General features: G+C 42.1%; 1 protein-coding gene across 1 annotated transcript in view; it reads right to left on the bottom strand.

Moving 5' to 3' along the window:
* The window catches only part of LOC122559164 (protein SSUH2 homolog), a 56,971-nt gene that overhangs the window by 26,018 nt on the left and 5,616 nt on the right, over positions 1 to 25,337 (bottom strand). Inside the window, exons 2-5 of the mRNA XM_043708537.2 lie at positions 9,974 to 10,078; positions 8,341 to 8,419; positions 7,542 to 7,671; positions 3,577 to 3,637 (exon numbers count right to left, since the gene is read on the bottom strand). Coding sequence (XP_043564472.2) covers positions 3,577 to 3,637; positions 7,542 to 7,671; positions 8,341 to 8,419; positions 9,974 to 10,078 — 375 coding nt within the window. The remainder of the gene's footprint in view (positions 1 to 3,576; positions 3,638 to 7,541; positions 7,672 to 8,340; positions 8,420 to 9,973; positions 10,079 to 25,337) is intronic.

Here is a 25,337-nt window from a genome sequence, read left to right as displayed (position 1 = left end):
GCAATGTACACAGCAAACAATCATGAGATGAATGGTCTCTAAATTGGAAACACAGCAGCTGTGAGAGAGTATAGAGTGTGAACAGGAAGATGACTAGTTTTATTTCAAGCTCAAGAACTCACCAGTAGACTCAACATCACTTGATTAAGCAGGCTGTGGTAGCACTTCATTCATTTTAATTTGACGTGTTGATTCACATGCACAGTTCCTCTTTAGGTATTGGATCTTTCCTGGTGATGGTCACTTTCCATTAGTTTATTTAAGACCTTTATTTACAATGATCCAGTTGAATAGCTTACTGACAAAATGTACCCCAACAGTTAGTAAAGCATGAGGAGTTCTCATTTGTCACATTTCCTTCCCTAATTCTGGCATATTAAGGTCAGTTATACACTCCTACTGAGATCAGCTAACATAGTCAATGTCAAGTACTATATATTTTCCAATCTGTGGAGTTTAGCTATTCATTAAGGCTCATTGGACCACCTTACAAATTGAAAATAGGTTTTGAAACGAGAACATGGGACTTTCAAATACATTTCTAATGGTCAGTAAGTCATTGTGTTAATCTGGTGCTCATTGCAACCTCAAAAGTTTTAACAGATATTTAGGGATTGACCCTTAGTAACTGCCACTACATTTTGGTCGTGTTAATTTGTTTAGTTTCTTGGAAGGTTTGTCGCTGTGAGGCATCTAGTGAGATTTCTCACCACATCATCTCAGACTTAACTCATAAACATGGAGAAAGTGAGGACTACAAATGCTGGAGATTAGAGTTGAGAGTGTGGTGCTGGAAAAGCAGAGCCAGTCAGGCAGCATCCAAGGAGCAGGAAAATTGACGTTTCGGGCATAAGCCCTTCATCAGGAATCTTGATGAAGAGCTTATACCCGAGACATCGATTCTCCTGCGCCTTGGATGTTGCCTGACCTGCTGTGCTTTTCCAGCACCACACTCTCAATTCTTAACATCCCACAGCACTCTCATAATGCACCTGCTACTTGATCCTAGCCCGATTTTACCATCCCGCTGTACCTGGGAAAACTTGCCACTGACTGGATATGCTGGTATAGACTTGCATCCTGGGTGCTTGTACCGACTTTAAAAGACATTTGTGCACCCAGACATGCACTGTCAGTCTGGAGCTGCCCTGCACACTCTGACATTTTCTCTGGCCATGGCAGATAAGGGGGAATTGGTGCCTCACATGGGGGTTAATGACCTGGACATGCTGGTGGGCAGGCTGGTGCAGAGCAGGGTAAATGATGATACACCACCACCTGCCAGCCTGTTCTGAAGGTGCCACCGGAGGTCAGTGCAGTCTCAGCTCTCTGGAGGAGTGCCCATCAGTTAATGACCATCTCCGCTTGGCTAGGGAAGGTGGCACCATCTTCTCTCTGCTGCCATACATTGACTCCACCTCTGCTCCTGGACCCACCTCTCACCAAGGCTCAACTCCACCACTCTCACATGCAATTTCCTTCCTCACTCACTCTTACCCACCCCGAGTCCCCACCAAACCTCTGCCTTGCCTACTCACTCACTCAATACACCTTTTCTCACTCAGCCCCCTTCCTTTCTCTCATTTCAGGAGAAAAACAGCCCACGACAGGGCAGAAAGAATCAGGGTTGGAGTTGAACAAATGCCTAACACTTGGCTCTCACACTGCCCCAGAAAGAGAGGATCCTGCCTCTCCTGCCCCAAGTGGCTAGCTGACCTTGCCCAAGTCCCTAGAGTGATATGGAAGGCTGTCCTTGACTATTGAACCAGGACCCCCTTATTGAAGGCTATACCCCCTGGCTTGACTGAGGACTGTTGACAACTGTGACCAGCCTCCTGACTTTGTGTCTGCACCAAAGAGTAAAGCAAGGCAACAGTACTATCAGCCTGGTACCTCAGGCTGGGAAGGTCAAGTGCTAAAAATGGCAAAGCAAAGTAAGTAGGTTCAAAGTGGGCGGGTGCTAAGAGAACAAGTGAACAGCCCTGAGATGCAGCCTGGCACAATCCATGATCTGAGTACTCGTCCCGATGCATAAAGTGTCCTTGCGGCTGCAGCATTTCAGTGTTAGTGGCCAGTATGTCCTGAATTGCAGCTTTGAAGTGCAGAAACATCCTGCAAGTGAATCAGAGTGGTGCCACAAGGGGTCCGAGAGGCCAGCAGGTGTCAGATCCAGCCCTGTGTGGATGGGGAGTGCATGTAGAGAAGGTGAGGACTGCATTTGCTGGGGGTCAGAGTTGAGAGTGTGGTGCTGGAAAAGCACAGCAGGTCAGGCAGCATCCGAGGAGCAGGAGAATCAATGTTTCGGGCATAAGCCCTTCATCGGGAATGAGCTTGTGGGTCAGGGGGCTGAGAGATAAATGTGAGGTAGGTGGGGCTGGGGGGAACGTAGCTGAGAAAGCAATAGTTAGATTAAGATGAGTGAGAAAGTGGTAGGTTGGGGGTGGGGGGTGGAGCGGATAGATGGGAAAGGTGATGAACAGGTCAGGAGAGTGGTGCCAAGTTGGAGCCTTGAGACTGGGATAATGTGGGGGGAGGGGAAATGAGGAAACTGTTGAAATCCATATTCATCCCATGTGGTTGCAGGGTCCCAAATGAGGCATATTTGCTCCAGGCATCAGGTGGTAATAGTTTGGTGATGGAGGACGCCCAGGGCCTGTATGTCCTTGACTGAGTAGGAGGGGGAGTTAAAGTGTTCAGCCACAGGGCAGTGAAGTTGGTGGATGCGGGTATCCCAGAGATTCCCTGGAACGATCCGCAAGAAGGCGTCCTGTATCCCTGATGTAGAGGAGACCACATCAGGTGCAACGGATACACTAGATGACATTGGTACAGGTAAATTTCTGTTGAATGTGGAAGGATCCTTTGGGCCTTGGATGGAGGTGAGGGAAGTGGTGTGGGTGCAGGTTTTGCACTTCCTGTGGTGGCAAGGGAATGTGCCAGGAGTGGGGTGTGGGCTGATGGGGAGCGTGGACCTGACGAAGGAGTCGCATAGGGAATGGTCTCTCTGGAATGCTGATAGGGGTGCGGAGGGAAATGTATCTCTGGTGGGAGGGGTCCGTTTGGAGGTGGCGGAAGTGGTGGAGGATGATGCGATGTTTGTGGAGGGTGGTGGGTTGGAAGGTGTGGACCGGTGGGGGGAGTTTCAGTCCTTGTTGCGTTGGGAGGGGTGAGGTTCCAGGTCAGAGGTGCGGGAAGTGGCTGAACGGTGCCCTGAGGTGCTGTTGTCAAGTGACCAAGATGGAGGACCAAGAAGCGACTTGGAATCACCAGGTCACTTTCAATGTTGAGAATTGTCCAAGTCCACAGTTCCTTGCAATGGGTCGTAGAATAAGAAGGGGCATATTAACGAGGCAAGATTTGCAATTAATGAAGCTGTTTACAAGCAATAATTCTTGTTACTCGGCATTGTGCCAATCAGAAGCGAGAATCTTGTCTTGATGTCTGGACATCTGTTTGAAAGAGCAAGGAGTTATTCTCATTGTCAAGAAGTGACTATCCCAAATTTCTCATCCAGTCACCATTGTTCAGAGCCCGATAAGAGCCAATCCCACGTTTCTTGAAATGTGACATACTCACTGTAATAAGGTTCACTTTTCCATTCAGGTGACCTGGATTCAGTGAAGCTTTCTAGGCAATACTGAAACGAAATAGGAAGTTAGCTGAGCAATCAAGGTTTTCTAGTTTGTTTTACGCAGTTCCTTCTGCAGTGCCATACAGCATGCAAAATGAGAAATGATACACTAGTTACAATGTATTTCAGCTTATGGGTGGCACGTGGGAGGTACCTATGGACTTCCGAGGTAGTAGATCATCAGCATTCCTCACACAGTCCAGATAAAAAGTCTGGAATTTCATACAGAATTTGGAAACACTGGGTCAAAGTTTAAATGCTGAATGGATATATTGGGAAATCTATTGGGAAGTTGACAACTGGCTCAAAACATATAGAACAACTCAGGAGTCCAAGGAGAAGAATAGGATGAAAATAGAAAGTTAAAAATCACACAACACCAGGTTATAGTCCAACAGGTTTGATTGGAAGCACACTAGCTTTCGGAGCGACGCTCCTTCATCAGGTGATTGTGGAGGGCTAGATCGTAACACAGAATTTATAGCAAAAATTTGCAGTGTGATGTAACTGAAATTATACATTGAAAAATTGATTGTCTGTTAAGCCTTTCATCTGTTAGAATACAGTGATATATAAATACAAAATTGGCTAAGTGATAGGAAGCAGAAAGTAATGGTAAATGGATACTCTTCGATTGGAGGAAGGTTTGTAGTGGAGTTCCCCAGCGGTTGATAGTGTTTTTCCTGATACATATTAATAATCTGATCTTGGTGTGCAAGGGACAGTTTCAAAGTTTTCAGAAGACACAAAACTTGGAAGAATTGTAAGCTGTGAGGAGAATCATATAATCCATACAGTGTGGAAGCAGCTATTGGTTCATCAAGTCCACACTGACTCTCCAAAGAGCATCCCACCCAGACCCACCTTCCCTACCCTGTCTGTGTAACCATGCACTTCCCATGGCTAACCTTCCTAGCCTGCACATCTCTGGAGACTATGGACAATTTAGCATGGTCAATCCACCTAACTTGCACATCTTTGGAATGTGGGAGGAAACCAGAGTACCCAGAGGAAGTCCATGCGGACACAGGGAGAATGTGCAAACTCCATACAGACAGTCACCCGAGGGTGGAATCAAACCCCGATATCTGGCACTAAACCACAGAATGGAGGACAGTGTAAAACTCCAAGAGGACATTGAAATGTTGGTGGAGTGGGCCAATAATGGCAAATGAGGTTCAACCCAATGAAGTCTGAGCTGATGCACTTTAGTTGGAAGAAGATTAAATATGATTAAAATAGGGGGTACAATGTTAAAGGGATGTGCAGGAGCAGAGGGAACTTGGTGTCTATGTGTGCAGATCATTGAAGGCGGCAGAACAGGTGAAGAGAGAGCAGTAAATGAAGCATAGTGCTTCTTGCTTTATTAATAAGGGTACAGAGAACAAAGAGCAAGGAGATGATTTTGGAGCTTGTATAAGACACTTGTCACACCCCAGCTGGAGTATTGTGTACAGTTACGGATGCCGCATTTTAAGAAAGATGTAAACGCATTGGGGGGAGTGCAAAAATGATTTACAAGAATGCTTCCAGGAATGAGAAACTTCCAGCTATGGATTGAAGAAGTTGGGATTGTTCCCTGGAGAGAAGGAGACCGAGAAGAGATCTGATTGAGGTTTTCAAAGTCATGAGCGGATGGATAGATTGGATAGGGTGAACATGTTTCCCCTTGTAAAAGAAACAAGAACAAGAGGACATAGGTTTAAAGTGATATGCAAATTAAGTAAGTGTAACATGAGAAATAAACTTTTTCACGCAGTGAAGAGTTAAGTCTGGAACGCGCTGCCTGGAAACGCAGTCGAGGCGGGTTCAATTGAGGCATTCAAAAGGGCATTGGATTGTTATTTAGATAGAAATGTTGCGCAAAATATGGGACAAGGCAGGAGATTGGCACCGAGTTATAGACTGTTACAGGCACAACGGGTTCCTTCTGCACTGTCACAATTCTGTGATTCTGTAACCTTGGCAGACAGGAAATCGAAAGGATTTGGGAGAAGGTTTTACACCTCACTCAACCTTACACCAGGTTAGCTTCAGTGGAGAGCAAATTTGGATAAGGTTTAGAACTAGCATCACATTCACAGAGTCACAGAGATGGAAACAGACCCTTCGGTCCAACTCATCCATACCAACCAGATATCCCAACCCAATTTAGTCCCACTTGCCAGCACCCAACCCATATCCCTCCAAACCCTTCCTATTCATATACCCATCCAAATGCCTCTTAAATGTTGCAATTGTACCAGCCTCCACCACTTCCTCCGGCAGTTCATTCCATACATGCACCACCCTCTGTGTGAAAAAGGTCCCTTATGTATCTTTTCCCTCGCACCCTAAAGCTATGCCCTCTAGTTCTGGACTCCTCCATCCCAGGGAAAGGAGTTTGTCAATTTATCCTATCTATGCCCCTCATGATTTTATAAACCTCTATAAGGTCACCCCTCAGCTCAGTTTCCTAATGGGCGGATTGGGTTTAAATACCCCATGCCTCTCTAAGAAACATTAATGAAGAATTTCAGGTAAATGTTTGGGATCTGGGACATAATTTGAGACTTGTGGCCTTGCACTAATCTATTCAATGAAGAGATTGTCACCAAGATCTCCTACCTTGGAAATACATCACTGTTCCTTCACTGTGGCATTATCAAGTTGTTGCTAAGGAACCCTTTTCAAAACTGCAATGTGGATGCCCATACAGCACATGGACTGCACCGGTTTGAGAAGGCAGCTCACCACCACTTTCTGAAGGGCAATAGGGATGGGCAATAAATGCTTTCCCTCCCAATGCTTTGCAATGCTGTCACTAAATAACCAATATCAATTAGAGAGGGTCTATGATTGATCAGATTAACATTTTCTGTGTAACCATTGATTACACTGCTCCAAAAATTCATTATAAATGAACTTAGACAACTTTGATTCATTGGAATTCTTTAGATGGTTTCAGATCCCCTAATAAATCCCATGCACTCAGGGATTGGGGGTAGCTCTTCTTGTGGTGCAGTGATAATGTCCCTACCTCTGGACTAGGAGGCCAGGGTTCAAGTCCTACCTATTCCAGAGATGGATAATAATCTCCCAACAGTTTGATTAGGAAATGCTTTCTTCAAAACCTGACTGATATCCTAAATTTCATTTGGAAAGAAAGTAATCTATACCAAGTAAATTTGATACCTTGGATCATTTCATAGAAATTAGAGCTGGCTTTTTTTTTTGGCATTTATCTAGTTTTGTGATTGATAATTTTCATATATTCACGGAAACACCTTCATTTGTTCAATCTAATAAGCTTGCGTGTGTTTAAAAGTTAAATTGTTTTACTTTTTCAAGTTTTGTGTCAAGGTGTTTGGTAAACCTTTTGGAGAAGAAATATTTATTGAGAGATTTTACCAGGACCCTTACAATATCTGGGAAAATTACACCCTGCCAAAAAACCGATTGAAATTTAGAGCAAAATTGGGGATCTAAATTTTGGTTGGCCTTCTTCTTTGGATGGAGACAGTTTGAATCGAGTGGGGCCTAACTGAGTCACAAGTGATTATGAGGTACACCTAATATGTGACAGTTCCAAGTGTGCTGTTGCAATTATAATGGCTGACACCCATATCCACGGGCTACAGAAAATCACTTGCATACCAGTGAACATTGTGTGTGTTAGCTTTGCAAGGAGCAGATGGAGTCACAGTCACTCTGAAACACTCCCATGACTGCCCACTGGATCCATTGGTAACCATTACCATAAGGAAGTCTCCTGATATCCTACTCCTGTTCTTAGTAAAATGAGCACAGTTGAATCCCCAGTTAATGCCCATTACTTGAATGAAGCACTTGATTATCAACAAGGGGAACAGTTTAGAACAGAAAGTGAAAGACACTTCAAATCCACAATAATAGTCCAGCAATCACATACCCTGTACATGTTATACGGTTTTAACTCTTTGATGACCATTTCTTCCGCGGGCCGGCTGCTGTAAGTGACATGATCAGATGCATATTTGATCAATGCTTGTCTGGCTTTATCTTCATTGATGGAGGGAATACTGTAGGCGAGACGGCACAGAGGATATCTTTAGTGTATTTTTTTGTCAATAGCCTCTTCCTTTTTCATCCATTCATTTACCAATGTTTTATTCACTCATAAAAGTAATCATTGCCAAAGTTGATGTTGAACTAGCAACTCAAGACTGAGATACTGTGGGTCATGAGCAGTAGCAGAATTGTATTCAACCACAATCTGGCCTGGCATGTCCCCACTTGACCATCACCTTCAAGCCAGGTGATCAGCCAGGGTTTGTAAATTTGTTTGCCTGACAAGGTAATCAGAGAATAGAACATTCTGCAAGGATATTTAAAGTTGGAGGATGAGGGAGGTTCAAAATCAATAATTAAATAGAAATGTTGATCTAGGACCACTACAATAAAAATTGATCTTTGTGGGAAAGTTCAAAATTGGGGTCAAAATAATGTAAGACAGTCAATAATAAACCCAATATATGACAAGAATGTGGGACATGTTACCTTAAAGGAGTGGTTACATATTATTTCATAAGATGAGGGAGAAAGGAATAAAATATTATGCTGGTGAAGAGGAATGGAAACACCTTCATAGCCAAAATGGCTGTTTGCTGGAAATACTATGTGTCCCTTTAAAACGCATCATATAGAGCAGGGCCACTTCCAGATTTATACGTTTCAGATTCAAGTCTCACCTCCACTGCTGAACAGGCTGTTGTTGGCCACAGTCTGCACTGGGCATTGGATAAACTGGGGGAGGCAGATACCTTTCTTCTGTGGAAAATGGAGACAGAATTTCCTCTCATTATATGCATCACAATCATGTCAATGGTATACCTAGTGTTCAACTTATTGTATATTTGTTATAATATCAATTTAAATAGAGTCACATACAAATAAACAACGGAATGACCTGTCAATGACAATGCACTTAAATCAGAAAGAAACTTCGAATAGAGTCATGGAGTTGTACAGCACAGAAACAGACCCTTTGGTCCTACTTGTCCATGCCGACCAGATATCCTAAATTAATCTAGTCCCATTTGCCAGCATTTGGCCCATATCCTTCAAAACTCTTTCTATTCACATACTCATCGAAATGCCTTTTAAATGTTGCAATTGTACCAGCCTCCATCACTTCCTCTGGCAGCTCATTCCATACACGCAGCACTCTCTGCATGATAAAGTTGCATCTTAGATTACTTTTAAATCTTTCCCCTCTCACCTTAAAACTACGTCCTTTAGTTTTGGACTCCCCTAACCTGGGAAAGAAAGGACCTTGGCTATTCATCCTATCCATGTCCCCTATGACTTTATAAAGCTTTATAAGGTCATCCTTCAATCTCCAATGCTCTAGGGAAGAAAGACCTTGCCTATTCAGCCTCTCCCTAGAGGTCAAACCCTCCAACCCAGGCAACCTTCTTGTAAATCTTTTGTGAACATTTTCAAGTTTAACAACATATTTCCTATAGCAGGGAGACCAGTGTTGAACACAGTATTCCAAAAGTGCCCTCACCAATGTCCTGTACAGTCACAACATGATGCAGAGCACAAACGTTTCAGGAACATATCCACACCTTTTAGTGAGGACTTACTATTCTAAGTGTAACCTATTTGAAACCCTTGCTAAATCAGATTGGAGGTACCAATCTGAATTTGGGTTGACACATTTGATCAGGTTTGCATAACATCATATACTTTTGCATAACACCTACATCCTGTCACAAAAATTATTCTGAGCTTCCAGTTGCCTGCTACTTTGATCCACTACCCTGTTCCCTGGCCAACATTTTGATTTCAGATCTGCTGCAGTGCTCCAGCAAGGCTCAGTGTAAGCTGGAAGGACAGCTTCCTACTTGGGTGCCTTGCAACCTTTAGGTCACGATATTAAGATCAATAGTTTTAGGGCCTGGATACCTTCTTCCATGTCATTTACCTCTCCCATACACCACAGACCCTGACACGGGCTGCTTTCAGTACAGTTAACCCATTTTCACCAACTCATTGTCCCCATCAATGTCCCCACCAACTCATTGTCTCCCTGTGTTACTATTATCCATCCCTTTGTCTGCCTGTCTTTCCCTCTCTCTGGGCTCCAATCTAGCTTATTTGGTCGCTCCTTCACCCTTATCCTGTGTCACCAACATATATACTACCAGCTACAATTAGTTCTGAAGAAGGACTCAAAACGTTAACTGTGCCTTCTCTCCACAGATGCACTTTCTCCAACAATTTCTGTTTCCGTTTCAGATTTCTAGTATCTACAGTGTTTGGTTTTCTTCATATGATTAATCTGCCACAAACATTGAACCTCTGTCCTTCACTTACCATCACCTATTGCTATTGACTCGTAGCCCGCCATTTTATCTAGCATGCTCGCTGGTGGGGCAGTCGGGCCCTCAGCTGCCATTGGAGGATTTCCAGACGCTGCCCCTGTGTGAAGTAGGACATTTGGATTAGCATCATGCAGTTTTTCTTTTCTTCCAAATAATGTTTGTGACGTCAGATGGTAAAATGGGCAATTTTTAAAGGGACTCTACCTTCAGCACTTTTCTTGAAACTCAGCTGTCACAAAGATTCATTTGAATCTTTTATTTCAAAAATATACAGTGTTGCTGCTGTTCCTGCAGGTCAACTGGGCAGCTGCAGGGAAAGGGAGGGGGTGGGGCTGTAGAAATTAGATGCTGCCATTGGCTTGCATCTGCCCAGTTCTGCAATGGCTGTTTGTGCCCTTGCTACAGATGGCACGGTTTGTATCTGGCACACTGCCCGAATTGGGCACTCTCAAAGTAACTCCGTGTGTTCAGTTGAGGGTGCTGTTGGCATAGCAAAAATGTTAATAAACTAAGGCTGAGTGACCAAACGGTCAAGAGCTGAGTGACCAAACGGAGGTATCACTGAGCAGGTTATTGCTAAGCAAGTGCTTCAGAGAACAGTGATGCGAAAGTGGCCAGATTTAGCTGAACTCTGATATTTCAGAGGGTTGTGGACTGGGAGAGTTGACATTTTCCACTTCTTAAGTGATGAAAAGAGAATATAGTGAGGGGGCAATAATTGCCTGGGTGGGTTTGTCCTTTTTTTGTGCACAGAACATTTTTCCATGTTGCTAAGTAGATACCTGCATTGTAACTGCTCGTGAGATAAAACGTGAAACAATTACTACAAAAATTGGAGAAACAAATGATGCAGAAATGGCTCAGTGTCTGCATATTGGATGAATAATCTCCTTTAATTTTGAAAGATCTGCTTCCATAGAAATCTCCACATCAATTTCACATGAGAGGGTGCAAGTGTACCACTGCTGAAATTTGCTGCTGATAGCTAAATTATGTCACTCTCTGATAACTTTTGTGCGTGATTATTAAAGTCGCGCTTATTTTCGACAAATAAATACTTCCACCTCCATAAGACGTCAGATATGGCAGCAGAAGGAGGCATTCAGCCCATTGATTCTACTCTGCCATTCAGCGAAATTGTGGCTGATCTGATATTCCTCTCTCTCAGAAAGTCAAGTGGCATGCAAAATAAAAAAAAAGGTAGTCAATCACAACAACAACCTGTGGAAGGGGCTTTAATGTGATTTTTAAAAATCCAAAGTGCTTCAAGTGGTAGAAAGTAAAATTTGACACAGCCACTAATCATGATATTAAAGGAGATGAGGAAAAAACTTGATAGGTTTTGAAGAACATCTGAAAGCAGAAAACAGAAAGATACTGAAGTGGTCAGATTTAGCTGAGCACAGATATTTCAGAGGGTTATGAGGCTGGAGTAGGTCACAGAGACAGAAAGAGGTGAGGCAATGGAGGGGCTTTCAAAATAGGATCATTTTTGAAATTAAAATATTGCTTAAACAAGAGCTAGTGTCGCTCAACTAGCACATAGGTCATGGGTAGTAAGGACCTGATGTCATTTTGGCCATAGGCTGTAGAACTTTGAATGAACTCAAGTTTGTAGAAGAAATAATGTTATGAGATTGGTCAGAAGGGTGTTGGAATTGTCAGGTCTGGGGGTAGCAAAGGATGAATGAGGACTTCAGTTGCTGAGGCAGGAGTGAAGTGGAGGAGCAAGTTAACACGAATGGTTGGAAATAATCATACCTGAACAAGGTCGGGAAACTCCCAATCAGCAAACAGGAAAGCTGAGCACCAAAATTGGAAAATCTAATCAAAAATTGATCAGTCAGCAACACCTACTGTTAAATAAAATAAATGGGCACGAATCACCCCAAATTACTGTGGAAAATCTTTGTGATCGGCCATGATATGTGGGATTTGGGGAAATTGGCACTAAAAGAACCAATGCAGGCATGATGGGCTGAATGGCTTCTTTCTGTGCCCTACCCATTTTGTAATTGTTGCAATTTAAATAATCAGAAAGCTTGTGAAAGTAAAAATGCTGGTAAAGATTCAGTCATGACTATCTCTGTTTAATATCTAGTCTCATTCTTAAATGGTTATTTCAATGTGAAATTGAGTTGACATAGTCAAAATATATCCAATATTTTATTGTTCTGCTCTCTGTTGTATTTGGAATTTGTTAGTTTTAAGTCCATATTTTTTGAACATTTTTTGCTGTATTGAGAAATAGAGTAACAGGCCAAGAATATGGCAGTGATTTTGGTGTTTTTGTTTTCCTGAAGTTAAGCTGAACAAACATTGGAACTAGAGATGGTTGATGCAGAACTGTTTTTTTGGCACAATATGTTAGAGAGACTTGAACAGAGGCCGAGCTGAAGATAGGTTCAATCGTCAGCTACACCATAGAATTTGTCGAGGATAATTGCAACATTCTGGAAAGCAAAAATGCACAATACAATTGGAATTTTAAAGATCTTAGATTGGTAACAGTTCCAGAGATGAGATTTATGAAATGGATATTTGCTTTACAGAGAAATCTGTGTGACCCTTTGTAAAGGGGTCTTCTATCCTCACAGAGAGAGTCTCGCTATCAAAGTTCCAACCGGATTCCTGCATTGGTGTCCTCTTACAGACCGTGATGGCACTTGTGGCTATCTCTGTGTTAGATAGGTAACATATATTGCAAAAGTGTAAAATCTGAAGTCTTCAAATTTATTTACAATACCAACTATTTACGAGGCTACAATATCTCAGGCTTACATTCATGCTACCGATATCACAATATATTGCATACATATAACTGACAAACTGCACACACTACGTTTACTCATTAAAGAGAGCCAGTGACTGAAGGTGAGGCAGGTACCTTTAAAGCAAAAGATCATATGTTGTGATGGCATGTTACTGTCTCAAGGGTACAGGTCTATCTGATCTGAAATCTATGCCATAACACAACACAGAGTGGCCCTTCTCAGTGTCCCTCTGCAGTTAATGACCCCTTGATTGAGAGAAAATCCCACCATCAATTTCCTTATACAAGGACGGTTCCATTTTCAGTGCCCCAATAGAATTTCCCACTATTAATACCCTTCAGCCTCACTATCATGCTCATTTTAGCTGACAGTTACAAATTGGTGATAACGTTTTTTCACCTGATGGTGATTTTGATATACTAAAGTCCATTAAAAAATATTAACTTTTAAAATACTCGCCCAATTTCTTTCACAGGGCAAGGACTCACAAGATTGTACATTTCGCTGGGAGCAGACAATCCTCTTGTCCCTTACCCTCTTTCACCCACGAGCCTAAGCCACAAGTTGTTTGGCCAGGTAGTAATATCATGACCAAATCTAATACAGATTGGGCCTCCATTTACATACTTGCTTTTGAGGGTGGAAAGAACATAACTCATTTCATTTCCTCTTTGCGTGCTAAAGAGGCACTGAAAATAATTGTAAACATTGCTTTCTCAGCTCCTCTCTGTATGATTTCCTGTTAATCTGGGGCCGGTGAGGGGATTGTCTAAGCAGTTAAAAGGATATTGTTTCATTTGCTGCTGGAGGGGGCAACTGAGCTGGAACATATGAGATGCATCAATTTTAGTCATTAAGCAAGAATATAGTTTGCACTGTTGGGCTCAGTAAATTCTCTGATAACTCTCGACAATGTACTTAATATCTTCAGTTTAAACATGCACAGAATCACCAAAAGCAGAGTGAAGGCGATACTAAACTTCATGTTAATATCTTTATAATTAGCCTTGACTTAATTGTAAAGCTGCAGTGTCAGAGGTGAGTTTGAGTTCCTGGCGGACTCTGCATTGACGAGGTGGTCCTAGCACTGATTCATGGCTGCTGTGGCAGAGGCGGGTTTGGATTCCTGATGGTGTCAACAGGAGCTGCATTGGTGAGGTGGGCCGGAAGCAGACCATTGGCGGTACCAGAGTCGAATTTAGGCCCGTATAGCATCGGTGTCATTTGCGTTGGCGAGGTCCATCAAGGACTCATTGTGGTGAGGGCGTCATTGAAGACAAGATGGCACCAAAGAGTGGTGACTTTCATTCCAATGGTGGCGGCATGGTGAAATGGACTTGTGCCTGGCCACTAGGCCCACAACCCATGGCAGAGCACTTAACAAGAAGGACAGTAAAGCTGAACACTTTTAATTTATTTCTTAATGTGTCTGCCTTTATATTCTATGCTTTGCTTTATTTTTCTATGTTTTAAGATGCTGCTGGAGAGTGGAGACACTATACAACATTTTTTACTGTTTTATAACAAAATACATGCGACAATAAATAAATCAAATAAATAAATGAATCAAATAAATCTTATATTCTTTGTTTTTCTTCTTTTTTTCTACTTCCTGCTAAGAAGACCATAGTACTGAACTTCTTAACTTACTTACAAAAATAGAAAAATAAAGAAATAAAATTTGTACCTATTACTTTGTAACTAAGTTGGCACCGTGTGTGGCGATACAGTATTTTACACATTTCACCGTTCTCTTGTACACCATACTTGAGTACACATGACAATAAAGCCTAAATCTAAATCTAAAAAATCTAAACCTGTCAATTTGAAAGTGATGGGCCACACCTTATTCCAGAAATTTGAAATTGTGACCTCAGCTGTTGCTTCAGTGCTGAGGGATTTAAAAGAAAATCCATTAGTTCACAGGATATGGGCATCACTGGTTGGGCCAGCATTTATTACCCATTCCTAATTACCCAGAGGGCAGTTAAGAGTCAACCACATTGCTGTGGGTCTAGGGACAAACGTAGGCCAGACTAAGTAAGGACAACAGGGAACCATGGTTTTTTTTTTGGTAACAATCGTTTCATTAGACTTTTAATTCCCATTTTTTCTTGAATTCAGACTCCATCTTAGTGGGATTTGAAACCATGTCTCCGGGTTACTAAATCTAGCAACAAAACCACTATTCCATCCCCTCATAATAATGCTCCTCTATTAGAGTTTCTGTCTTTTTGGCCAAAGGTTAAATTAACTTTCACATCCTCACTGCTGAAACACAGCTACTGTTGTATAAATGAACCCTACAGCCAAATTGCACCAAACAGTTTGCACCAAAAGCCTGTTCCACCACCACCAAGCCCCTGGTGGGATGGATTATCTCCGCTTGGGTGGTTCAGGGAAGGTCCAACAACCCCCAAGATGCTCAGTGCCAACCAGGACAAAGCAACTCCTTGAACATCCACTCCATCCACCCCCTGAAACACAGAAGCAGCCGCATCCACAAGAATGCACTGCAAGAACTCATTAAGGCTCCTTCAACAGCACCTTCAAAACCCACGACCTCCACCTAGAAGGACAAGGACAGCAGATACAGCTAGAAATTTCCCTTGGAGCCCCACACCATTCTGACTTGGAAATATAAATGCTGTGCCAACAGGAGTCATTGGACTCGAGACGTTAAGTTTCTCTCTCCACAGATGCTGCCTGACCTACTGAGTTTCTCCAGCATTTTCTGTTTTTATTTCAGATCTCCCAGTAGCGGCAGTATTTTTCTTTTACTTCTTGCCTTGGGAGTTACTGTTCTTTCCCTGTTGCTGGGTCAGAATACTGTCCTAACCATCAGCCACTCCAGGAAATTAGGGAAAACTGACTAAGCCAGTAACACCCACATCCCACAGCAAATAAGTGTTTCAAAACTATTGTAAGCAAAACAGATTTTTGAAAAATGTTTAAGGATGTCCTTCCCCACCTCTGTAAAAGCTTCCTGTCAAACTCCACCAAACCAAGACACTGTAATCATAAAATATTAAGTATTAGAAACTCAAACAGCTCCTTCACGATTATGTATTTTAGACATCTTTATAACACTGTGCGACTTATTCAGTGATCTTATTCACAGACAGATTTTCCCTGAAATCCCAAGCCTTAGGTTAGGCATCAGAGAGCTTACACGCATTACTTTCGTAGTCCCATCTTTCAACAGTCCCAAGTTGGATTCAATGAGCTCAAACACACAGTTCTGAAACAGAACTCCAACAGCAATCCTCAGTCCTTTCATTCCACATTGCAACTGGTCAATGGTTCTCTTGGTGACTGGAGTGACCAGACCTGACAGGGGCTGAACAATCCACCTTAGTAAGGAAATTAATTCACAAACGTTAAGACTATAAGACCATATGAAATAGGAACAGGATCATAACCTGCTCTGCTATTCAATGGGAACATGGCTGATCCGATATTCCTGACATCCACCTTCCTGCCCTTTCCCCATAACCTTGGTCAAGCATCTGTCTATTTCAGCCTTAAATATACACAAGGACTTTGCCCCACAGCTGCTTGAAGCAAGGAGTTCCAAAACCTCTTAATCCTTGGAGAGAAGAAATTCCTCCTCATCTCAATTAAATGGGTTAAAAGTCAGCAATGTTTGAGAAGATTTGTAGCGCAGGTTGATGATAAGTCTGTAAGTTTGCTCGCTGAGCTTGAAGGTTTGTTTTCAGATGTTTTATGGCCAAACTAGGGAAATTCATCAGTGAGAGTCTCTGGTGAAGCGCTGTTGGTATATCCCGCCTCTCTATTTATAGGTCTTAGTTTTTTAAGGTGGGTGATGTAATTTCCTGTTCTTTTTTCTCAAGGGAAGGGAGATAGGATCTAAATCGATGTGTTTATTGATGGAGTTCTGGTTAGAAGGTTATGCCTCTAAGAATTCTTGTGCGTGTCTTTGTTTCGTCTGTCCTCGGATGTGTGTGTGTTGTCCCAGTCAAAGTGGTGTCCTCCTTAGTCTGTATGGAAAGTAGTGAGAGTGGGTCATCGTTTGGTGGCCAGTTGGTGTTCATGTATCCTGGTGGCAAGTTTCCTGCCAGTTTGTCTAATGTAGTTTTTCTTTACAGTTCTTGCATGGTATCCTGTAAATGACGTTAGTTTGCTGGTGGTATTGAATGGATCCTTTAGGTTCCTTAGTCACTATTTAAGTGTGATGGTAGGTTTGTGGGCTACCATGATGCCAAGGGGTCTGAGTCATCTGGAAGTCACTTCTGATATGTCTTTGATGTAAGGTAATGTGGCTATAGATTTTGGTTGTATTGTGTCTGCGTGTTTGGATTTGTTTCTGTGGAATCGACAGATTGTGTTTATTGGGTACCCGTTATTCTTGAAAACGTTGGATAGATATTTTTCTTCTGCTGTTTGTAGTTCTTGGGTGCTGCAGTGTGATGTAGCTCATTGAAATAATGTCTTAATGCAGTTCCATTTGTGGGTGTTGTTGTGGTTGCTTCTGAAGTTAAGCATTTGGTCCATGTGTGCTGTTTTTCTGTAGACGCTGGCTTGAAGCTCTCCGTTAACCGTATGTTCAACTGTCACATCTAGGAATAGGAATCTGCTGTCTTTCTCCTCCTCTTTTGTGGATATTTAGCCTGTCAGGATATTGTTGATGGTGTTATCTATTTCCTCTAATTTGTTCTGTTTTGTGACGACGAAGATGTCGTCTACGTAGCAGACTCAACATTTGGGTTGGATGGATGGGAAGGCAGCTTGTTCAAGTCTCTGTCTTACTGCTTCTGGTATGAGCCCTGGTATTGGTGATCCCATGGGTGCTCCGTTGACTTGTTTGTAGGTTTTATTATTGAATGTGAAGTGGGTGTTGAGGCACAGGTCCACTAGTTTGAGGATGTTGTTTTTGCTGATGGAGTTGGTGCTGTCTGGTGGTTGTAGTCCTGGTTTTCCTAGTAGTGATGCCAGTGTTTCTTTGGCCAGGTCGATGTTAAGTGATGTGAAAAGGACTGTAACATCAAAGGAGACCATTATTTCGTCCTCTTCTATCTTGGCGTCTTTGATGCTGTTCAGGAATTCTTGGCTGGAGTGAATGGAGTGGCATGAATTTTCAATTAGGTGTTTTAGTTTTTGGTGGAGTTCTTTGGCTACGCTGTATGTTGGTGTACCAGACTTTGGGTCTGAGGGGGACACCGGGTTTGTGTATTTTGGTAAATCCATAGAAGCATGCTGTGTTGGATCTATCTGGTTTCATATTTTGTAAGTCTGTCATGTTTAATTCATTTGATTTTTTAAGTCCTGTTAGAAAGGATGAGGTTCTGTTTAATAGTGGGTGGCACGGTGGCTCAGTGGTTAGCACTGCTGCCTCACAGCACCAGGGTCCCAGTTTTGATTCCAGCCTCGGGCGACTGACTGTGTGGAGTTTGGACATTCTCCCTGTGTCTGCGTGGGTTTCCTTCGGGTGCCCCAGTTTCCTCCCACAGTCCAAAGATGTGCAGGTTAGGTGAATTGGCCATGCTAAATTGCCCGTAGTGTTAGGTGCATTAGTCAGAAGGGAATGGGACTGGGTGGGTTGCGCTTCGGCAGGTCGGTGTGGACTTGTTGGACCGAAGGGCCTGTTTCCGCAATGTAGGGAATCTAATCTAATCTAATCTAGTTGTGGGGTTGGGTCTATCGCTACCTGCTGGTTAGTGTTAGTATCTGCAAGCAGTGCAATCGCCTTTTCAAGATAGTCGGATTTTAAAAAAATAATGGTCATGCATCCCTCGTCTGCAGGTAGGATAGCAATGTTTTTGTGTTTTTAAGTCTTTATTTTCTTGAGCATTAAGTGTGTTTCCTTCTTTTTTTCAGCCTGAAAGACCATTATTTTTTCATGTGCATTCAAAAGTTGCAAGGAGGTCCTTTTTACTTGTGTCTTTGTTATTGTTGTTTAATCCTCTGACTTACAGGTCAAATTAAACTTGTGGAGAATCTTCCACGTGTCAATGGGTAGATTTTTCACTTTGCACCCCAATGTGATACTGGGGTGGGAAACGTACCCTGCTTTACTCATTACTATTAATGACATGGCCATTAGGATAGCAATACTTGTGGGTGCAGCAGCTTCAACAGACATTTTCACAGATGAAAAGGCACGGAGTGACTAACTTAATACATGGATATCAGTAATTATTGGACTAGCTAGAAGGTAGGGACCAGCACTGCCCTATGCATGCACAATGATAATCTGCTTATGTCAACTCCACATAGCAATGCTATCACACATGCACAGTTAGATTAGATTAGATTCCCCACAGTGTGGAAAAAGGCCCCTCAGCCCAACAAGTCCGCACCGAACCTTCAAAGAGTTACCTACCCAGACTCATTTCCCTACACGTAACCTTGACTAATGCACCTAACACTACGGGCAACTTAGCATGGCCAATTCACCTGACATACACATCTTTTGGAAAGCATGGTGAGACGTCATCACTCTAATGCAGCATGTCTACTCCCTTGGTGCAATTGTTTTATTTTCTGTCAAACTCCATCAAGGTTCCATCAAATCAAGACAATGCAAGTAAGTGACTGGCCCACTGTCCACCTCTCTAAATCTTACAGTGACCGCCCAACGTTTTCACCATGTTTCTATCCTGCTCTTGATTTTGCCCACGTCACAACTGTCCATTCCCAAAGAAATACCTCCAGCACCTACTATTAGAAATTAGGGAAATACACAAAATTCTACTGCAGAAAGTTGATGATAATATTAGATCTCAGAATAAGTGAAGGATTATATTCAGTCTGGAATTATTTTTACTGGGAACCCTACTTATATGTCATTTCATTGGAAACTGGTGCAAGGAAGCACCAAAGTTCGGTAAGAATTGGAGCAGCTAATTTGGTTTTATGAACAATTCAAGGACAAAACCCAGAGGCATATTCAATCTTGGGTTTTAAAAGGGGATTGGACAAAAGATAAAATGTTTGGAGGTGCTTATGATCTCATGAGCTCCAACTTTGTAGCACCTTATTGAATAATGCCTGAAAATCAAAACACCTACATTGTAACCAGTTCTTACTGAATCCCATTTTTTGTTCTGCACTCTGCTGTAGTATACTGTATCCTGCTCTGTCACACGGTATCCCAGTCCCTCACCATACCGTGTAGCCTTACATTGAATCTTGCTCTTTCACAATGTACCAAGTTTCTTCATATTGTAACCCTGTCTCTTATGCTAAGTCCTTTTCTACACCATGTTATATGTGTTGAGTGTCTTTCAGTGAATTCCCTTTAAGAACTCTGATTTCCCGTTAGTCTCTTCTAGGTTTATAACAGTTTGTATAATGGTCACATCCTTCAACTGATGAAGTCAGTTGAAGACATTCCTGATGAAGACCTTATGCGAAACATTGACTCTTCTGCTGCTCAGATGCTGCCTGACCGGCTGTGCTTTTCCAGCACCACCCTTTTTGACTCTGATCTCCAGCATCTGCAGTCCTCACTTTCTCCCACATCCTTCAACTAGTCAAGTTAAATTCAGTGACCTAGAACACACAATTTTGAAACAGAACTCCAAGAGCAGTCCTCTGGTCATCTACAATTTCTGCTCTTTCATTCCAATATTGCAACAAATCAATTGCAACAAGCTGAGTTAATGTTTCAAGTCAGGTGACCCATCATCAGAACTGACAAAGGGTCACTGGACTCTGCTTCCCTCTACAGATGCTGCTGGAACTATTAGTTTCTCCAGCACTTCCTGGTTTTGTTTTGTTTTCCAGCAGCAGCAGTACTTTACTTTTATTTTTGTTTGATATAATGCCTGCTTCATAACTCGTAATATTCATAAATAATCTGTCCCTGATAAAATTGGTTATTAGACCATTGTCATTAACAGGGGGTGGTGAGTGCCGGTGATGGAAAACATTGTGCTGATGAAAATTATCATGCTTGAACAGTCAGCAGGCAAAATAATCTACATGTAGAATACATGATCCACAGCCTTAAATTGAGCTAAAGTGCAAGAGACAGCCCTCAAAGTCGTTAATTGTTACAGCATTGCAGTGCATTGAAAACACAGCTTGCTGGCAAGGCAACTAATCTCTATTGAGAGATCATGTCTACTTGCTTGAGATAGATAAGTCATAAGGGCGTATGTTGGGTTGTTAGCAAACATGGGAGGTTCAAATGCATGTTGTCAGAATGCCCAAGAAAACTCCCCAGTTTAAATTGTGACACAACAGATCTTATAACGGAATTCATAATATGATATTAAAAGCTACTGTTTCTAGAGTTGGTATTCGGTGCAGAAAAATAAATCATCAAAATTTGCTTAACAATTGGGAATGAAGGTCTTCATAGATTAAACATGCCAGGATTAAAGAGCTAAACTGTCATTGAAAGATAGGGGCCACAATATAAGGCCAATTCAGAGTCAGGTTAACTTCCACATTCATTGACTCAAATTCATGTCATTCAGGCAGTAGCCTACAAAATCTATAGGCCATTTTGTCAGCGATGCAGGAAAAAAGTGCTCATTATGTGATCTTCCAGATGGGAACTAGCAAACAGAATTGCAGAATTGCAGAATAGCTGATTACGTCCGCCTCTTGGCTGTTTTCCAGAAAGATCTTTTAGACAAATTGAAGACTTGTATCATTCAAGAGCTACTAGGGGTAGAACATAAGTATGAAGGGATCATTGCAAGTTGACAAAGTTTATAGATCTTTATTGCCAATGTGACAATTGACACAATCACTCGAATAAGCAATCATACCAAGGCACAAGGAAGTTGTGACCTTCTGCTAATCTCAAGGAAATATCCAGCTTTCAATTAATTTTGTAAGACATGGCCAAAAAAAGGTCATTGGCAGAGATAGTAAAGGCTGGAAGTGTCATTCCAAACAGGCTATGTACATGTAGTATACTCAAGCTGGCATAAAGATAATCTAGTCATAAACTTGACCTGTGATCAACAAACCAAAATTTGACAATTTAGATGTTGAGTAAAAGAGGTGAGGAAGTTGGAAAGCCACAAAGGGATCAGTTCCATGTTTTACTTCTCTTTCAAGGCATACCAGGGACTCAAGGCGTAAACATTCAAATGCCAAAGAGACTCACTGCAGTATCAATTGGAAGGAGAAAGTGAGGTCTGCAGATGCTGGAGATCAGAGCTGAAAATGTGTTGCTGGAAAAGCGCAGCAGGTCAGGCAGCATCCAGGGAACAGGAGAATCGACGCTTTCCTGAAGAAGGGCTTATGCCCGAAACGTCGATTCTCCTGTTCCCTGGATGCTGCCTGACCTGCTGCGCTTTTCCAGCAACACATTTTCAGCTCAGTATCAATTGGAAACCTGTCCTCCTACAATATAGACAGAACATCTCAGTAGGGAGGACTGATTTGGAGATGCCGGTGTTGGACTGGGGTGTACAAAGTTAAAAATCACACAACACCAAGTTATAGTCCAACAGATTTAATTGGAAGCATTCCCACCAAGTACGTGGCAGGTACTCATGTGACTCAGCCAACGTTATCTATCTCATACGTTGCAGGCAAGGATGCCCTGAGGCATGGTACATTGGTGAAACCGAGCAGAGGCTACAGCAACGGATGAATGGGCTTCGCACAACAATCAACAGACAGGTGTGCTACCTCCCAGTTGGGGAACACTTTAGTGGTATGGGACCTTCGACCTCGGACCTTCAGGTGACCATCCTCCAAGGCGGACTTCTGGACAGGCAGCAGCGAAAAGTGGCTGAGCAGAGGCTGATAGCTAAGTTCGGTACCCATAGGGAGGGCCTCAACTGGGACCTTGGCCTCATGTCACACTACAGGTGACCACCATTCCACTATACACACACACAGACACACACACACACAGACACGCACACATACACACAGAAACTCCTATACACAGACACGCACACAGGCACTCATATATACTCCTACAGACATACACACTCCCACACTCACTTAATATAAATACTGTGTCTTACAATTGTGTCCTTCACAACCACCTGATGAATGAGCAGTGCTCTGAAAGCTAGTGCTTCCAATTAAACCTGAGGGACTATAACCTGGTGTTGTGTGATTTTTAACATAGTAGGGGAGAGACTGACTGTATCCCAGAAGAGGTGCCCAGTGGAGCCACATATGTGGATTCCTCTGTAGCCTCAGACAGAGGTATTTGTCCTTCCCAGACAAGACTGATAGCCTTGGCCACAACCCAGTTAAACTGCCTCCTGCTCCCATTGTCTTACTTCCCCTCTATATTAGCATAGGTATATGAATCTCCCATTTAGAGCAGGCAAGACTCTTCTATCTTAATCTCTTCCCATCAACAAATAATCATGAAGAAACGATAATCAGTCCCTGTAATCCATTCACATGTTATCACAGGACATCGACATTCATTGAGTTTTGTAAATTCATAATTACCTATCTTAAACTATGTAATGACAATCGAACATGTGACTGATAAACCTTTTGTTTAATCCCTATAAAAAAATACTGTCTTTGTGTGTAGGGTAGAGATTCATGGAGAAGTGTCACCACAAGTAGACACATGGCTACTTTGGGGATATTGAGACTCTCGCCGGCTGTCCGATAACAAAGCATCTACCATTGTACAGAAACTTGGGTTGTCCAGATTTTTGGAACAAAATATACATCAACAGAGGAATAAACATATGTTTCACACTGTCAGTCCCATGGAAGACATCAATGTCATCACACTGTCCAAGTGTTGAAAAGATTTCCAATTATCTGTCCTCAGAAAATATTTGTTATTGATGAAAGTTGACATGGGACCAAGTATCAAGAATACTATCCTTGAAAGTTCCAAGAAACTGTGTACTCATAGGCATGGGAATTCATGAAGAAACCTATGAAAGTAAAACTTTAAACTTACAATGGTTTGTTAAATTCCATGTGCAGGGTCAATAGTGCTGGAGTGCAAATACAGTCAATTAATCTGGAAGGCGCAGTTGTTGCTGGACCATCAGTATCAGCATGCTGTGACTTTGCATAGTCTATGATTAATCACCATCCATGAACCTTGTAAGACATCAACTACAGAACCAAAACACAACAGACTTTTCATGGAACACTTGCAGAACTAAATATAAAGAAAAATTGAATACTTCATTTCCTCGTGAATTAGCGTAACTAAAATCTCCTGCTGTGGAGAGAAAATTAAAGTTGAAGAGGAAATGGGGATGCAACTACTGCAGCATAAATCTAAACTTGAGAATACCAACTTCAAGATGACATATTTAGGAGTTATACAAAGTAGGTCTCAAAGGGAAAGACAGAAAGAAGGAAGAGCTCTCATCACCAATCCAATGAAAATATTGCCGGTTTAATGGAAGTTCCAGAACAATTTGCACATAAAACAGGTCAGACTCAGCAGAAGCCATTACAGAAACATTGGCTTGAGCTGAAAGCATTTCCAGAGAAGATGACAGTTCTCCAAAAGCAGCCGGAGATACATAAAGGAGCTGCTGATCATTCATGAGACAGAAATAAATGTCCTGTTCCCTGGATGCTGCCTGACCTGCTGTGCTGTTCCAGCAATAAAGTTTCAACCTAGAAATAAATGTCATGCAATGATACTCCAGGGGAAGAAGTCAAGCAGGACATGCAGGAAATCAAACACACTGTAACAGCACAAGGAAGAGGTACAAAATTCAAAAGAAGACAAAAAGAAAAGAAAAAAGAAGTTGAGGAGGCTGGACAGTTATAAGATCAGGTTCTAAGCAGAAAATATGCTTGACCATCAGAAGTTTAAAACTTCCATGGTATTAGAAGAATCCATGTCCAAAGCAAGAAGCTTCTAAAGGAATAAAACAATAAATGCTAAGGAGATTTGTACTGCTCAAAACAGCCTGAAGAATGAGGTGAAAGCTCATCTGGAACAAATCTCAGCTGTGGTGAATTAAGATGAGCACATCTTGGAACAGCAGCAACACTCCATGAAAAAGAAACTTGCCAACACAGACACGAATAACTGATAAATATCACTGAGGACTGTGGTAATAGACAGCACACTCAGAAACTGTCATCATCACGGATCTGACTGCATCAGAAAATTACCTATGCATTAAACAGACTCACAGGCTTTCTTGTTAATGTAGACAGTTAAACCTTTCTTCGGAAAGAATGGAATGCTGTATGTGTACTTTGCCTTTAACAGATTAATCTTTAAGCACTCCATGTGTTTCATTTATAGTGCCCTTGCTTGTCAGTTAGTTTTGGATTTGCAAAGCTACAACATAGAAATCAGCTGATTGCTGTCATGTCTGTTTCATAAGTTATAATGTGATTTACTGTTTTAAATAAACTAATCCATGGAGTTCAATGATTCCGGATGAGTGATTGATTTTAGACCATTAGCACTAACAGATCCTTCATTGTGCCCATACTGTATACTGCTCCCTCAGTGTACACTTTCACCCATACTGTATACTGCTCCCTCAGTGTACCCTTTCACTCACACTGTATACTGCTCCCTCAGTATACCCGTTCACGCATACTGTATACTGCTCCCTCAATGTATCCTTTCACTCACACTGTATACTGCTCCCTCAGTGTACCCTTTCACTCATACTGTATACT

The sequence above is a fragment of the Chiloscyllium plagiosum genome, unplaced genomic scaffold (assembly GCF_037043375.1).
Source record: "Chiloscyllium plagiosum isolate Xiang-an unplaced genomic scaffold, Cpla_swu_hap1 HiC_scaffold_14, whole genome shotgun sequence".
Taxonomy (NCBI): Eukaryota; Metazoa; Chordata; class Chondrichthyes; order Orectolobiformes; family Hemiscylliidae; genus Chiloscyllium; species Chiloscyllium plagiosum.
This window is presented reverse-complemented; position numbering and strand designations above follow the sequence as displayed.